Raw genomic sequence first — 15,298 nt, forward strand, 5'->3', positions numbered from 1 at the left:
CTATATACATTTCAAATGGCAATTGTATTTGATGAGAAAAAAATCATTTGAAATCTAAAATTTCAAGGTTTGATTAGAATCTTACTTTTTATGAGCAGTCGTTAGTCTTCATTGCAATTTAATAAAACCGATTTTTGTTTGGTAAATTGATCTGTGTCTGCTGCAAAAACTTTGGCCATCCATCTTTCTTGTATTCAATTACTTGAATCTGGAATTTTAATTTTGTGATAGGTTAAGTTTAAATTCTGTCCGAATAATTCCTTGTGTATTTGTATCTTGGACACCTTTTTACTGGTTGAGTTGACAACTAATTTACAGTCAGTATCGGTTGTGGAGCTCGGTGACAACCAAGAAAACCCTTGAAGGACTGCGTTTAAATTGGATTTGCCGATGAAAACCGGCGTCCAGGTCTGATTTTGTTTAAGGATGTAGTAAAAGTTGATTAGAGGAATATTATTTTGATTAAGTGCTACTGCTACAGTAACACGATATCGATAACCCGAATCAAAAAATAGGTTATACCAAATAATACCTCGGTCGACCAAATGTTAATATATTGATTGTGTTCCGCTGATGCCAGGTACTGTCCATGGGCTGAAAATGAGAGTGCAGTTACATGTCCATCAATATTTAATTTCTTTTTTTCCGCGAAATTATCTAACGGATTCCACATCACAATGGACCCATCTTTTAGTCCACTAATTGGAAACCCAAATTTATTATTTTTAATGTGTTAAAAAGCGTTAAAACTATAAATGGAGTGATATAAGATCATTTGCAACTGTTTTTAAATAATCCTACCAAGCGAAATTTAAATTTTCTTGCATTTTCCTAGTATCCTCAAGTCCGTCTCCTATTTTCCCGTCCGGCCTCCAAGCCAATGTGTAGCAATAGGAATCAAACCTTTGGCTGTGTATGGGCTTGTTCGTGGTTAAGGACCAAACCTGTGAAAACCAGGCAGGAACACAGGCAGCTAATTTCGCTAATTTGTACAGGGAATGTCTAATGAACAAACAATACCTTGATCGTTTTGTCATATGAACTGGATGCCAAATATTGAATTCTTTCATTCCAAATCAAGGAGGTTATGCCATCCTGTTTCAAAAATAATTAGTCGGTTGAATTTACAACAAGAACAAATTACTCACGTTGTGTTTGAATTGTTGTATGACTCGACTCCTTGCTGATTCACATTCATCAATTTCAGTAATCTCAATAAGGCCATTGGAAAAACCGAGAGCTACGACGTTTTTTGCGATCCATTCCACCAGGGTTATTCTCTTATATTCAACGCTAGAAACCCATTTGATTTGTCTGTTGCAATCTTTGTTTGATTCCTCAATTGTGCAGTAAAGATTTGACTTTGAGTGAAGCCTTATGTAAGAATGCCATATCAGCAATTTTGTTTGACCCTGGAATAAGCAGATCTTTAGAGGGGGGGTCATCTGGAGAAAAATTGTATCTTAGCATCTGGTAGGACGTCGAAACTTACACTTTGAATAGTAGCCAAAACATCATGTTCAAATGGATTCCATTTAATATCATGAACCCCATTTAAATGGCGATTCATTTGGAAAACGATATCGACGTTTGGGTAATTCCAGACAATGACATCGCCGTCTTCGCATCCGATAGCCAGTTGGGTCCCACTTATCTTTTTAAAAAGAACAGAAGATCAGAAGAAGTTGATGAAAATTCCATCAAAATAATTCATTTTTCTTACATTCCATTCAAGTGCAGTAATTCGCTTGTTTAGACTTGGGCCAAATTTCATTTGTTTTTCCCTCCAATGTAAAAAAGGGAAGGACGCATTAGTTGTCTTAAATAAAACTATTTGACAAGAACCGCAGGCTAGAATTGGCATAGTTGGATGGAAACGGGATATCCAACGTTGTTGCTTTTTAGTTGTTATCACCACTGCCCTGTGAGTTTCCATGAATTGAACTGCGTGCGTAATCAATAAGAAAAATTTTGTAAAAAAGAATAGTAAAATATTTGTTGTGATTCAAACAACAAATACGTACGTGGAGCTGGGAATAGTGGCATTTCTGTCAAAGCGAACAAATTTTTTTACTCAATGTTTATAATGCGCTTCTATTAACAGCACTATTTTTCTTTAAATGAAGTCTCCCCTTTAGCCTTTATACATACATTTCATATAGGACGTAATCAAAAGGATGTAACAAGCATCCGGTTAAGGATATGAAAGGAACCAGATCTTTACCGCAAAATAGGCGTTATTTGAATCTTTGAATTATGCTTATCGGTACTGTGCTGAGAAGGTAGAAACCATTGGTAATATTCTGAGCTTCGTAAAAGGGCAACATCGCTTCCCATTTCTCACGGAAGTTCGTCTGCACTGTGCAAGTCTGGCAGTGGCAGAAGTTGTTATACAATACCACATCGCAGTTTGGTGACGATGACATCATCGGCATATTGTTTCAAAGTTTCAATCATAGAATTGTTCAATTGTAGTGACAAGTGCACAATAATGAGTCCGTTAACTCTAAAGTTTGCTTATATTTTCTCGATTGTCTAACTTGTGTTACCAACGGGTGGCCCGTTACCGGCTAACGTGGTCGAAACAAAGCTGTCAATCAAGGGGTATTTGAAGAAATGAATGGTTGTTGATGAGAACATCTACGAGTCATTTGCCCATGAAACGGATTCTGGCCGAAAGGCGAATGTCGGGTATGGGGCCCTTACGTCAGTAATTCGTGCTGTACCAAACACAAACAAAAGTGAAAAGCACCGTGAACCTTGGAATGTGGATTGTGGTCGGTGAGAAATTGACGGTGGTAAAGAAACTTTTGCCGGGGATCATAAGGAGTATTATTACTCGAGCAGCCCCATCAATTCCAATAGTTGCTTGAAGATTTGGGCAAGACAAAATTTGAAAAGCCCTTTGTCTTCTGCAATTCAACTTGAGGCAGGTGGCTACCATGTTACAGTTGGAAAACAAGCATATAATTAAATCATCTTGCTTTTGTCATCCAACACACTAATGATTATTACATTTTAGGCCAAAACAAATCCTGTCTGGATCTTGACGTAGAAATTGATAGAGATACTTTTCAGACTGTCGTCAAAGTTGAGAAAGAAGAAGACGAACATAATCTACCCTCTGCAACATTGGCATTATACTGGCCCACTTTCACGTTGATTTACCATAATGGTCTGGTGGAGTAACCATCAGTGGGAAAGCAGTGGTCCCAAAATATTAGAATCCCAGTCTCCTTTACTAGCCAACGTCATTTTCAATTTGGTGATGGAATACCGGGACAAAACGTACGTTAATCAGCAAACGAGTAATGTAATAACGCTCAATATTAGGAGGTTGCTACACCTTTAGTCAATATACCCAAAATATCTCACGGAATGACGACAAAACTGAAATTTATGGCCCCAATCCAGGTCAACCAACTTCTGAAGCTTAGCCATTTTATGATCGTGCCCAGCCCAAGAAAATCCCCCAGTCGACGCCAACTCCAACGCAACCTGCTGCAGCCAGCACTGGAAACTCAACTTTCTTCGGCTGTTGCATACCCACAAGAGCTCCTGACCGTTCCTCAAGTCTGTGGCTGTAACGGAAGTCCGCAACTTTTATAAGACCATCAAGATTACAAAGAGTTGTTGCCGACGACTTGGTGAGTTTGTTGGCGACATCATCAAGATTTCGCGTTTTCATTTAACAAAAGTTGGTAAGGGTAAAGTGCTCACGCGTATAAGAGACACATTGTAAAAGAATTTTGTGCTACTTAACGAAAGTCATCATCGTCTGCTTTTGTGCATCGCTTTGCTTGATGATTGGGTGAAGTCATTGGCTTCATGGCATGTCGTTGGTCTCTTCGAATATCTTTTTAAACTTTTTTGCGCGCATTCTTTATTATAATATTTGAAATTTAACATGTGTCAGCTGCAGCAGTGTTTACGAAGTATTTGTTGTTTTAATATTTTCAAGTGAAACATTGCCTCTAGATGAAGAGGAATTTAATTCTAGTAAATAATAAAAATCGTTTATTCAATAATAATTATTTAGGAAGCTTCCCATAATCATGCCATAATAATCGTTTCTTTTATTCTATGTAGGTTCCAGACCTACAGCATTCTGTTGTTTAAGTTGGCGTGGGGAAGTACCAGTGGTGAAGTCAGAAATGGAAACAGGTATGGGCCCGACGGGCATTGCTTTAATCCTCGTGTCTCTTTTACACTCTTAATTTCTGGTTTGTTTGGTTTTGTGTGATTGTGTGAAATAGAGAGGGTATATAAAACATTTTGGTATGGGAAAAAAAGTGCTTTTGGCTTATTTTAGTAGAAGTTCTACATAACAAGACATTTGGTCATGTGGGGTTTGTGTTATTTGTTGATTTAGTAAAATGTGTGCGGGTCATGCACGTCACCATGGTGCTGCCAAACTGAAGTTATCTTCTGCAGAATTCTCTTGAATAGAAAAACCCATGAAGCGTTTTTGGCTCTTAACCAGCATTTAACTGTGTGTAAGGCCTTTTTAGTTTTTACATGCTAAGTCATTTCTTCAATCATTCTTCATCTCATTTCTCCAATGTCAATTGCTATTTATTAAGTTAGTTTTAAGCCTAAACCATTTGGTATTCATTTTGATATTGGTTGTTGACTTGTTGTAGACCTATTCCAATCCCCAGCAACGTCAACCTGCAGAAGGAAGGGTTCACATTTGAAGGTCACGGAGATTATTACGTAAAACGTCTCATGCAGTGGTGTAGAGGTTGGGTGATAAGGGGGCGTGTTTCATCATTATCAAGCAGGTACAATACCCGCAAGGCTTAAGAGGTTAGGATGCGAAAAAAATCGTTTAAAAGGAGAGAGAAAAGGCGATGGAAATCAGTCGAGTGAGAATCTCCGACACGGCAACAACCGCTGCCCACTATTTGTCACCAACTTCCTTTTTCATTGTATTGAACCAGTTCAAGCAGAGGTAAATATTAATTATTTTTGTCGTGAATCAATTCTATCTCGTGTCTAGTTGTTAATTTGATATGACCAGTTTTAATTGAAAGTTTATTTTCGAATTGTTTATTGTATAGTTAACTATGGCTTTATGCTGCTTTTTGGTTTTGCATCGTTGATGGCTGTGTCCAACACAAGTGTACCGATGTCTCGTGGGTATGGCGGATAGCAAACCGCAACGCCGCTGCCTTACTACACAACAACAACATTACACACAGCACCAGTTATTAGTGATTATTAATGTTGAAACTAATTGTTTAGTTAACCATAGCGTCGTGCTGCTGTTGGGTGTTGTATGGTTGATGGCTGGGAAGACCACTGGTGTACCGATGTCTCCTTGGTAAGATGATATCAAACTACAACGCCGTTGCCTTACTTCACAGCAACAACTTACGTTATTACCAGTTACTACACCGAGGCCCTCAAGTACTACACCATCAAGGCACCGTAGTATTATGCCATAACTAACGTGGCCCCGAAGTATTACTCTGCCCCGAGTTACACCACCAAGGTACCGGAGTACTACACGAATAATGCTGCCCCAACCTACTACACCGAGGTTCCCAAGTACTGCTCTGTCCTCAGCTACTTACTACACCGATGACTAGAGTAGTACTACTCTTTTCCCAGCTACTACAACGAGGCTCCAGCTGATTACTAAACCAAAACGGTTGCAAACTACACCAAAGCGCCCAAGAAATACTCTGCCCCGATCTACACAACCACAACTTAGGCGGTCAAGTATTACGCAGCCCTAACTTACTACACCTTAGAAGCTGTGTTTTCATCCAGCATTTACATTGAAACTAAAGATAATTAATGATTTCACTTCATTTTGGTTCTAGTTTACTGTTCTGATAGTTGCGGTCATGAGGTTTGTTATTGCATCATATGTTGGTGAAAGATTTATGAGCATCAAATTTAATTCTGCCTGTTAATTGGTGCTGGGATAGTCAATTGTGTTTTAAAAGTTGCATTCAGTATTTTGTTCAATTGGCATTTCGTCTATATAGTTCGAATGCTAAGATTTAAGAAGGAAGGAGGAGGAAGTTGGGGAGGGGAAGAAAAATTATTTTCACATGTCAAATGCAGATTAATGGAAAAACATTAATTAAATATTCGCTAACACAGTATATTTTATTCAATGTCTATGTTTACTATGTAAAAAGAACTTCATTAATGACATTAGTAAAAACTAAAATTATAAATATGACAAATAAAATTATCCATCACAATACACCGCAATACCCTATCTATCTTACATTTCCCTTAATTAATTAAAACTTAATCAAATGATACTCACCACAATTGTTCTGCACTATCTTGCAATTGTCTTCAAAATAAATAACAGCAAAATTTTGGATCTGGGAAATGTAGCAATATTTTAGAGATTAACTATGACTTGAATGCAAAATGTTAATTGGAAATGTTGTACATTAAATGCCACAGTTATAATTTTTTAATCCTGGACAAAAAAAGTATACCTTGCAAATGCAGACTATTTAATTTAGGGAAAACATAGCTTGCATAATTGAATTGTCCCGTTTGATCTCTTTTTACACAAGCACTAAGGCTGTGCACACCTAGGTCAACTACAGCTGAAATCTTCTGAAAACATTGAGCCAAGAATGCAATAAGAAACATTAGCTATATTTTGTGTTATTTGAAACCAGTTAAACTTACCTCGAAATCCTAATCTGAATTTGTTTTTATTTTGTAAAGTAACTTATGATGGTTAGTTGAGTACTGTGTAACTTAGGAGCAGACGAAGTTTCCCCAAAGAAATCTATTTAGTAGGGCTTTAGCCCAGACAACCTGTCACATTCCAATGCTGCTCTCCGATTATCAATGGCTGTCGTAACCTACAGAAAAAAAGAAAGATTTATCGTAAGTAAGACAAAGTGCAGAATTACAGGAATAAAGCTAAAGGGGTGATTATTAATTTAATTAGATGTCCAGTTCCTAGAGTGAGGATTGAATGAGCCAGTTACATAATGTTGTTGTCAGATAGGATAGTGTGGAAAGAATTTTTCATCTTCACCATCATTTTAGAGATTTACTTAACATTTGCTGTTGCCTTGAAGTATGCTACGGTGAATAGAAAAGCATTCTGAATATTCCTGGCAGGCACTGTCCAAGCACTGTTGCCCAGGTGCTGAAACATCTGGAATCACTTGCAGACAAGGCACATGAACCCATATTACTGCCTTGTCTTCAGTGTAGAAGTTGGACTGGTGAAGTTGTGTGGTTGTTGAAGTGTGTAGAAGTTGGACTGGCGTCTATCATCACCTTAGGATTTCGTCTGTTGTGATGCTATGTGGTGGCTTGTTGGTGAAATTTTGCAAGGAGAACGTTACGTGAGTTTTAGTATCAAAGTTATTTGTTACCTTTGTTTGTCAATTCTTTCAATTGAGTGTCACCGAGCTACAGCGGACATTTTTTCATGTTTACTTTTAAACGTTTCTTCTTTCTGACGCTAGACGGCATAGCCTTTGATCATTTTTACCTGTCAGAATCAGTTTAGTTACGTTTACTTTGCACATCTCTGTAGAGATTTCTCAATGCTATTTCAACAAAATTTTGGGTGATAACTGGCAGGTTTTGTTTCAGCAACAAAGCTCACTTGTTTGATTTTTAATAATGAGTTTTTTTTTCTACTTCCGGTTTTATCTTTTCTATCAGTAGTTCAGTAAATATTCATTCGACGTAAAAACTAACAACATATTCGTGATCCTCGTAAAATTTGAGGTAAAGTTCATGTTTTGTTTTGTACGTTTTCGTACTTCCGGTTTTGAAAATTTTCCTGGACTATAGTTCAGGAAAATTCTCGATTTTGGCCAAAATCTGGATTTCGTTTAAATCACATCTAATCGACCCCAAATTTCACGTAGATCACGAATATTTGGTTTATTTGGTCGGCAGCTCAATGGTTGAGGCGCTATCGCTTACTTCCGGTATACTTCCGGAAAATTTGCATAAAACTAGCAAGTGAGCTTTGTTCTCTGCACAATTCTAAAGACTCCTTGCCCAGTTTAAGCAAACAGAAATGGTCTTTTTGATTACTTTTGTGACTTTAGTGACTATCTAAAGCCGGTCAGTTTTGGACGTGTCTAATAGATGGCGTGAAGGATATAGTGTTGTCAGTTGTCAGACAGATGTGGGCTTATGGGACTCGGCGACTCGTTGTCTAAATCTATTTTCAGCTACAGCTATTTTCTTCGAAAGTTACAAATGAACACATAGGTTAATTCGAGTGATTTCATTTGTAACTTGTCTGTGATGTGTTCTATTCCTTGTACATGTTGGATAACCTTAGTGTTTCTCATCAACTGACAGAAGGAAACGTAGCCTACCGTTGACTATTTTGTTCAAAATGTGCCATCGAAATGACACAGGTAACTACCAACACTAGCTTTATTACAGTATTGCTGAATCGTACAATCTTCTGATCTTTTATTAGGATTCATCATAATTATCTGCTGTAAGAATTGGACTTACTATATCACCAACCCCATCACGGACCAATCTCTCATTCCATCTTCTAGGGAACCTTAGCTAACTGTTTGGTGGTTTCATGTGTAAGTTCACTTGTCATGTCACCAAACTTTCTTTGTTGCAGTCTAACATGTATTCAAAGTATTGATCTGCACTCACGTCTTTCTAATGTTATTAGACGATTTCAACTGCAGTATACTGATTACTGTTAAATTATTCTTTTAGATCAAAGTTGTCAAGTACACTGATGACACAAATTATTAACAATGTGACTTAATTTTCTTGTTTTTTATTTACAGGTTTGAAACTACATGGTTTCTAAATTTGCATGACAGACTTTAAGAAAAGTCATGTTGAAGAAAAAGGACTGAGGACTGACTCTGACTGACAGTCAACAAGCTACCTGTTGGCTGCTTCCCTTGAATCTCCCTTTTTGCTTCCTTAAGCTTGATTTGAGGTATTACTCTCTGTCGCTCAAATATTGTTGAAAATTATTGCAAACTAAAATGTTCACTCTGTCTACAGGGTAAATCTTTCGCTACTTATCATGGACGTCATCCATTGGGGATGCTATAATTCAAGAGAATGCTGTCATTCAAGACTGATAAATTGTGTAGTTGTTAGATAAAACAAGTGCAGTCAGTTAAGGCAGTGTCTCCTCCTGTCTTGATTGACTGTATGTGCGAGTTTCAAAAGCAGTTTATCACCCAAATGAGACAAAAGGAGTATGTCTGTTTGTTTTATTTGGGTATAAATTGCTTTAAAATTTGCACAGAAAAACATTTGGGTTGTACCGGAGGCTTTGTTTATTAAATTTCATTAATTTTGATGCATATATTGGTTATTAATTTAATTCATTTAAAGTTAATTCAATTAAAATTAATTTTATTCATTTAAAGTTAAAGGATTTAGTTAATAATATTTAAAAATTATTAAATAATATTTAAAATTTTATTTCAATATTTTAATTAATTGTTTTTTATTTTATTATTTTAAATTTTGTAATAAATGTTTTGAGATTGAAAATATTTTTTTTTCATTTATTGTAACATTTAACATTATGTAAAAAAAGATTTCGATAATAAGTTTACAAGTAAAACAATAACAGGTTTGATTTTGATACACAAACAATAAGTTATGACCTAATCAGGGTTAAGGTGGTTTCATCATCTAGGATTACCAGTTATCAGTTATAACTTTAGTTGCAACACATCATTCTGAAAAGTAAAAAACATCAATATCTTCTGCCACATTAAGAGGATGTAACACAAATACAGATAATTTTTTATCAACTCATATTTCATCGGCACTGCAACATCAGGATGGTACCGGAATCAGTTACTGCAAGGACTTCAGCGCAATTCAGGATAAAATCTTGAACAGAAATCAGCGTATGAAACCGCTGAACATTTTCAGAATCCTGTGAGAAAACATTTTTTTAAATCACGTAAACAGGAACTTTAAAATTTTCTAATGCAAATCACTTTCACCAAAAATTATCTTATCACTTATCGCCTGCGTGAGTTTAGAGTTGGACTTGTGACTGAACACGGTATTATAAAAAAAACAATACATTTTCAAAGTAATAGTCAATAAAATCAGCCAAATTACCATTTCTACAAATATTCCTGCAGCTTTGTTTCAAGTCTTGCTTCAATATTTCTGGAGAACACCAGCAGCATGGACTGCATACAGCAGGTTGATCATCATTATCACCAAGGCAGTTACATCAGATCGTCATGAGTCCTGTTGTGAAAAGAGATATCATACATTTAAAAATAAACCTGTACCAGATATTAAAACATAATGAAAAAAAAAAAAACGAGAAGTCATATCAGTTTAAATTAAAATTAAGATCGAATTCGAGCAGCAGCAAATGATTTGAATTACAAGACTAGGTTGCATCAAAATTTTGTAAAAAGAAATGGAATTTCATGTTCTAGTTATATTGAAAAGAAAATAACAAGCAAAAGCTGTTGAGGCAGGTAACTATTTTCACAAAAACTCTTGACTCACTACGATATTTAAATTGAAATTCCTAACTTTCCAAATTACAACCCAATATCACAATCAAATTACCATTGCAAGATACCAAGACGACTGCATTTCTGTTCCACTTCAGGATGACACCAGCAAGGTAGATAACTTCCAAAACCTGCAGCTCAATTTGACATGGAACTCCATTTCAACAACTGGCTGCAACAAAACCACCTGTGACAGTAATGAAGCTTTAAGTTAACCAAATTCTTCTAAATATAATGAAAGAAATCTCTTACCCAAACATGAACTGCAGACCAAATAAACTCAAACTGACTTTGGAAACCTAACAAGCAAAAGAACTTTAATAAACAAATAACATTTTGAGATGTGATAAAAAAGTTAATGAAAGAACTGAAATTCTAACTCAACCTCACATTAATAAAATGAATGATTCTTACACTCAATTGTTACAGCAGTGAGTTCATCAAATTTAAAGCTAGCACCACACTCCATTGACAGCATGCAGCACTTCCCCCACCAGCACCACAGACTGCATGCAGAAGCTCATCACAACAGCACACTGTCTTCATACAACAGCTCACCAAACCGTTAACCAGCTGGCCGCAACAAATCAAACGAAGTGGACTGCCTTGAAAAAGCTCAACTTCACCAATCCTTTTGAAAAAAAAACTTAATCAATATCAATGGACAAAGTATTAAGTGACAAATAAACTATTCCTATTTCTTACCATCCAACAAATAGCCAACCAAACCTACGGGGAAAAGCCATCCAATGACAAGAACAGATGTGTACCACAGGCAAAACCCAAAGAATGTAGGAATTAACGTTAAGTTCTCGCACTGATCTTAAAAACCTCAGCATTCAAATTTTGATAATGAATCTACAAGTGGCAATATGGAAATATAGTATAATATACCTAGAATTGTCAAAAATCTTGTGAAAAATTTTTACATTCAGAATCCCTAATGAATTAAAACCTCAATTACCTTGAGGATATTTGCGAAGAACAATGTTAAAGTTGACTGATTGACTGACCACGAACACAGTAACTGACGGCACAGCATCCGTAACAGAAATGACGTCAGCGGCATAAGCTTGCCATGTTGCCAATTTGCTAAAACCAGGAACTTGCCCCCTGGTGGACACACTCTGAAGCCAATACGATTACTAAAACAAAACAATTATCTTTTCCGTTGAATTGAAATAATTCATTTACCATTAAACAAGTCTGCACAAGCTCCATTCCAACGCATCTCTACTGGAGAACCACTTCACCCCAAACAGGCAAACAGCCACAGCAAAATAGCTCAATCATCAAACGACAAACCGTCCATGAAAACCTATAAGCACAATGCAAAAGAACATTTGTGAACCAATAACATTGATTACGTGAATAATAAGATTTCAAAATACAATTCTCAAATTATAACAAAAAAAGTTTACCATAAGCTTACAACTGTAAAATTAAGGAATCAAATATTTATTAGTTAAGGCAGCTATTAACTTCAAATTTACATTGACTTGAGTAAATAAATCAATAAGCTAGCCAAAGATTATCACATCACAAAGATTTCATTTAGGATTATTAAGAAGACAGGGAATTTCAATTTCTGTTCCGACCCATAAAATTGCAAATCTCTACAAGCTGTCAAGCTGATGAAGATCTATTCATAAACACGGTCTTGTTTAGAAGCAGGAAATAGTTACTTTATTTAAATCAAGTTAATGTTTAACAGTTTAACTTCAATTAATTCTAAACTAAGATGCATGGGCAGCACACATACACAGACACATGTTAGGCAAAATGCTAACTCTTGATTTATCCTACGAGTACATTATTTCCATTTCAGATTTCCTATTTACATTTTGTCTCGCAATATATTAGAAAGTAGAGACCCTCCCAAAGACTAACCTTAATTCCACGGCAGCTATCACATACACATAATGCAATGAAGAAGCTTGGACTTCATCAGACTGTTAAATAAATAAAAGCTCAACTACAATCAGAAAAAAAGTCAAAATTGTAAATTCAAAGAAAGTTCTAAGTTAATCGGCATTACTACTTTAACTGTTGTAAAGTACTTCTACATGTCACGAAACGTGCAACATGCAGCAAGAGACGACATATAGGGGGATAAAGTACAGCAGCCAACATGACCGGATGGAATTGCCAAGTCGAAATTGAAAGCCATGTTACCCGTAAATTGACCGAACCAAAATTTAAATTTAATAATCACAAAGAATAAGAACAGAATTTACCATTTTTGAGGCGAAAAATGTCAGGTGAGAGAGTTTCCTGTAAGACAGGACCAAACCTTCACGGACAACGTCTCTACTGAAAAGAGTTAAAAGAAAAGTTTTAGCAATATTTAATGACCCGCCCCCCCATCTAAAATACCAAAACACAGGGCTGAATAATTCAATCCCTAAACACACTGAGATATTTAGCCACCTAGTGACAGCCCTTAGCACCCTCGGACACCTGGCGTTAGCAAGGTACCCTAAGGACAGAAGGGTTGTTTACTTGTTTGCGATTTTTTTTCATTCATAATTAAGTCAAATAGCATATGACGCATATGACCAGCAGAAATCTAAAAAGAAAAAAAAATTACAATACATTAAACCTAGAAATAACCTTTTCAATAAGCTTTAGTTCAAATTTAAATAAATTCTTAAATAGTGCCGCACTATTAGTGCGTGCTTAAATTTAAACATCAGTTCATCACACTTGGTCTTTGAACCTTCGAATTCAAACTTTTAAATATATTGCAGTCCGAATGAAGTTTATTTATTTTATCCGGAGGTCTTCTTGTTTCTTCACCTTGCGTGATGTCGCGGTCGACCGGCGTCGGCAACGATATGTTCGCATCAGCATTGTCAGGTTCGTATTTAGAATCAATGTCGGCCATCCAGTGTCTACATTCACATTTTGTTGGAATGCTGGCACCCGCTATGTGCATACAAAAATCAAAACGGAAAATGAGTCATTTTCTGAAATATTCAAGAATGAAAAGGTGTAGAATCCCCTCAAAGAATTTAATATGGTAGCGACTTGCTGGCCCATTCTGTAGCCACTGTAGCCTTACATAACCGCGCCCTTAATAAATTTTACTTTCATTCCACACACAACACAGTGAACACACCTACATATTCAACTTACATGAGATTAAACAAGTACATATCTTGTATGCTTCTATCCAAAATTGAATATTTAAAATGATTAAACAAAACTAGTAGTTAAAAGGTATCACAGATGTGATGCCCATTTGTGCAATGCTCTTCGGTCAGAAGAAGCAATGGGTGCAATGCATGTATTTCGCATTTAAAACTGTCAATTCAAGAAACAATTCAAATGAGTCCATAAACACAAGAAAATTATTTCTTGGCAAAAGAAATCTTCATCGAATGAGTTGGAGTGATTTTGAATCCTTGCAAGGATTCTCGAGCTCCAGCAGACTGAACTTCGTTTTCGAATTCCACGAAGGCGATGTCATGACGACCAGGAACCAATCGAACTTCTTTGAATCCAGGAAATCTGTTTAAAAAAACGATTAGTTAGGAAATTATTCGAGTTAGGGTTTTAAAAATCTTACTGAGTGAACAGCATTGACAGCATCATTTCATTGGTTTCTTCTGGTAAATTGGTTAAGAACAAGATTTGATTAGGGGGTTGCTCAGGAACTCCAGCTCCTCCAATTGCTGGATATCCATAAGTAGCTGGGCCACCAAAGCTTCCAGGAGTGACAACTTGTTGTTGTTTACTTTCCTTCTTCTTCTTCTTCTTGGGTTCTCCTTCAGGCTTTGGTTTGGCAGGACGCTCTTGAAATGTTCCTTTCATCTTGGCAATAACATCAGAATCTGTTTTGGCATATTGGATGCGCTGCAAAAAAAATTTAAAAAATTTAAGAGACAAGTATATTCTCTTGGAACCCTAGTGAATCTACTAGTAAAACCCTCAGCCCACTAAAGGGCAAAACAAGCACCTAAAGAGGGGGCCAGATTTTTCGACACACGTAATTAAACATGAGAGAGCAAGGATAAGAATCATCACAGGGCATAGTTTTTTTAACTAAAAAAGAAAGAATGAAATGTATTACCATAGGTTTATCATAAAATGGAAAGCCTTGCATTCCTCTGAGGGCATTTGTTGCTGAAGTTACTTCCTTGAAAATGACAAAGGCTTGTCCTCTCATCTTTAAAGTTTTTAAAGCCACAATGTCAAGAATTTGTCCAAATTGGGAAAAAATCGCATACAATGATTTCTTCAGTTCTAAAAATGTAATAAGATATTATTTAGAAAAGTGTGAAGAACTCGTGTCTACACACACAAAGGTTTTCACGTGGTTAACGTTCAAAAACACATTAGTGATTTTATCTTCACGAGTCTCCTTCATATTTTCCCAATACTATATCAAGTTCGTACCTTCTTTCTTGACTTTCTCGTTGAGATTATTAATGTAAATCGTACTGTTGGGTCTGACGTCCATTCTTGATAGATTGAGGTACTTCTTTAAAAAAAAATTGCAACAGAATAGAGAATGAAAATGTTTTCGCTCGAACTCTCTGACAAGAAATGAGAGATTGAGAGCCGGCTGGCGGCGTGGGTCTTTAACAGAGTTGTCAATTTATTTTTTTATCATTAATTTTTCAAATTCTTATTGCTTAAGAAGATTAATTAATATAAGAACCTGTGCTAATAATTTTTAAACAAGTTTTTATTTCAAATGGGATTTTAAAACAAAACACAGTAAATAAAATTCGTTTCGCCAAGTAGCTACAAAACATATTGGCAACATCGGGATTGTTTACTAGAGA

The 15,298-nt window shown here is 36.1% G+C and overlaps 2 protein-coding genes and 5 long non-coding RNA genes across 23 annotated transcripts; 3 read left to right on the plus strand and 4 right to left on the minus strand.

Annotated features, from left to right (window-relative positions):
* Window positions 1–15: 15 nt before the first annotated feature.
* LOC124194529 (F-box-like/WD repeat-containing protein TBL1XR1) lies at window positions 16–2,125 on the minus strand. 2 transcript variants are annotated; one of them, XM_046588762.1, is made up of 9 exons: window positions 2,025–2,125; window positions 1,724–1,944; window positions 1,493–1,654; window positions 1,149–1,412; window positions 1,021–1,095; window positions 802–944; window positions 533–698; window positions 285–410; window positions 16–208 (listed from the first exon to the last, which is right to left on the minus strand). In XM_046588762.1, the coding sequence occupies exons 1-9, from the start codon at window positions 2,044–2,046 to the stop codon at window positions 119–121; spliced, it is 1,269 nt and encodes a 422-aa protein (XP_046444718.1). In that variant the 5' UTR covers window positions 2,047–2,125; the 3' UTR covers window positions 16–118. The 2 variants fall into 2 exon arrangements, with proteins under 2 accessions (XP_046444718.1, XP_046444719.1); XM_046588763.1 differs by lacking the exon at window positions 16–208 and having other exon boundaries at window positions 287–410; window positions 523–698.
* A 243-nt stretch (window positions 2,126–2,368) lies between these two features.
* LOC124194536 lies at window positions 2,369–4,693 on the plus strand. Of its 2 annotated transcripts, none has more exons than XR_006874891.1 (5): window positions 2,369–2,933; window positions 3,023–3,288; window positions 3,415–3,647; window positions 4,090–4,164; window positions 4,373–4,693. It is a non-coding gene; the product is annotated as an uncharacterized LOC124194536 (long non-coding RNA). The 2 variants fall into 2 exon arrangements; XR_006874892.1 differs by having other exon boundaries at window positions 4,644–4,683.
* Window positions 4,694–4,853: 160 nt separating this feature from the next.
* LOC124194537 lies at window positions 4,854–6,135 on the plus strand. The gene is made up of 3 exons (XR_006874893.1): window positions 4,854–4,954; window positions 5,064–5,326; window positions 5,392–6,135. It is a non-coding gene; the product is annotated as an uncharacterized LOC124194537 (long non-coding RNA).
* Window positions 6,136–6,215: 80 nt separating this feature from the next.
* LOC124194539 lies at window positions 6,216–7,423 on the minus strand. The gene is made up of 3 exons (XR_006874895.1): window positions 7,052–7,423; window positions 6,670–6,848; window positions 6,216–6,594 (listed from the first exon to the last, which is right to left on the minus strand). It is a non-coding gene; the product is annotated as an uncharacterized LOC124194539 (long non-coding RNA).
* Window positions 7,424–7,871: 448 nt separating this feature from the next.
* Window positions 7,872–9,314, plus strand: LOC124194538. Its single transcript, XR_006874894.1, has 4 exons — window positions 7,872–8,381; window positions 8,447–8,564; window positions 8,781–8,938; window positions 9,007–9,314. It is a non-coding gene; the product is annotated as an uncharacterized LOC124194538 (long non-coding RNA).
* Window positions 9,315–9,507: 193 nt separating this feature from the next.
* Window positions 9,508–12,833, minus strand: LOC124194540. 15 transcript variants are annotated; one of them, XR_006874902.1, is made up of 10 exons: window positions 12,743–12,833; window positions 11,700–11,823; window positions 11,470–11,632; window positions 11,400–11,416; window positions 11,211–11,336; window positions 10,920–11,136; window positions 10,758–10,804; window positions 10,561–10,692; window positions 10,093–10,227; window positions 9,508–9,901 (listed from the first exon to the last, which is right to left on the minus strand). It is a non-coding gene; the product is annotated as an uncharacterized LOC124194540 (long non-coding RNA). The 15 variants fall into 15 exon arrangements; XR_006874908.1 differs by lacking the exon at window positions 11,400–11,416 and adding an exon at window positions 12,396–12,457 and having other exon boundaries at window positions 11,211–11,363; window positions 11,470–11,650; window positions 12,743–12,823; XR_006874898.1 differs by lacking the exon at window positions 11,400–11,416 and adding an exon at window positions 12,396–12,457 and having other exon boundaries at window positions 11,211–11,363; window positions 12,743–12,821.
* An 887-nt stretch (window positions 12,834–13,720) lies between these two features.
* LOC124194547 (U1 small nuclear ribonucleoprotein A-like) lies at window positions 13,721–15,078 on the minus strand. Its single transcript, XM_046588791.1, has 4 exons — window positions 14,907–15,078; window positions 14,581–14,753; window positions 14,077–14,363; window positions 13,721–14,018 (listed from the first exon to the last, which is right to left on the minus strand). Exons 1-4 carry the CDS (start codon window positions 14,968–14,970, stop codon window positions 13,859–13,861), a joined length of 684 nt encoding a protein of 227 aa, XP_046444747.1. The 5' UTR covers window positions 14,971–15,078; the 3' UTR covers window positions 13,721–13,858.
* Between the last annotated feature and the right edge of the window lie 220 nt (window positions 15,079–15,298).

This window comes from Daphnia pulex, chromosome 5 (assembly GCF_021134715.1).
Source record: "Daphnia pulex isolate KAP4 chromosome 5, ASM2113471v1".
NCBI lineage: Eukaryota > Metazoa > Arthropoda > Branchiopoda > Diplostraca > Daphniidae > Daphnia > Daphnia pulex.

Bases quoted from the DNA above. Each gene is read 5' to 3' on its own strand.
- LOC124194529 (XM_046588762.1), bottom strand. From the start codon at position 2,046: ATGCCACTATTCCCAGCTCCAC. The intron at 1,655-1,723 runs GTAAGAAAAATG...CTTTTTAAAAAG, and splicing joins TTACTGCACTTGAATGGAAT to ATAAGTGGGACCCAACTGGC. The intron at 411-532 runs GTATTATTTGGT...AAACAAAATCAG, and splicing joins TTAACATTTGGTCGACCGAG to ACCTGGACGCCGGTTTTCAT.
- LOC124194547 (XM_046588791.1), bottom strand. From the start codon at position 14,970: ATGGACGTCAGACCCAACAGTACGATTTACATTAATAATCTCAACGAG. The intron at 14,754-14,906 runs GTACGAACTTGA...TTACATTTTTAG, and splicing joins CGAGAAAGTCAAGAAAGAAG to AACTGAAGAAATCATTGTAT. The intron at 14,019-14,076 runs GTAAGATTTTTA...TTTTTTAAACAG, and splicing joins CTGTCAATGCTGTTCACTCA to ATTTCCTGGATTCAAAGAAG.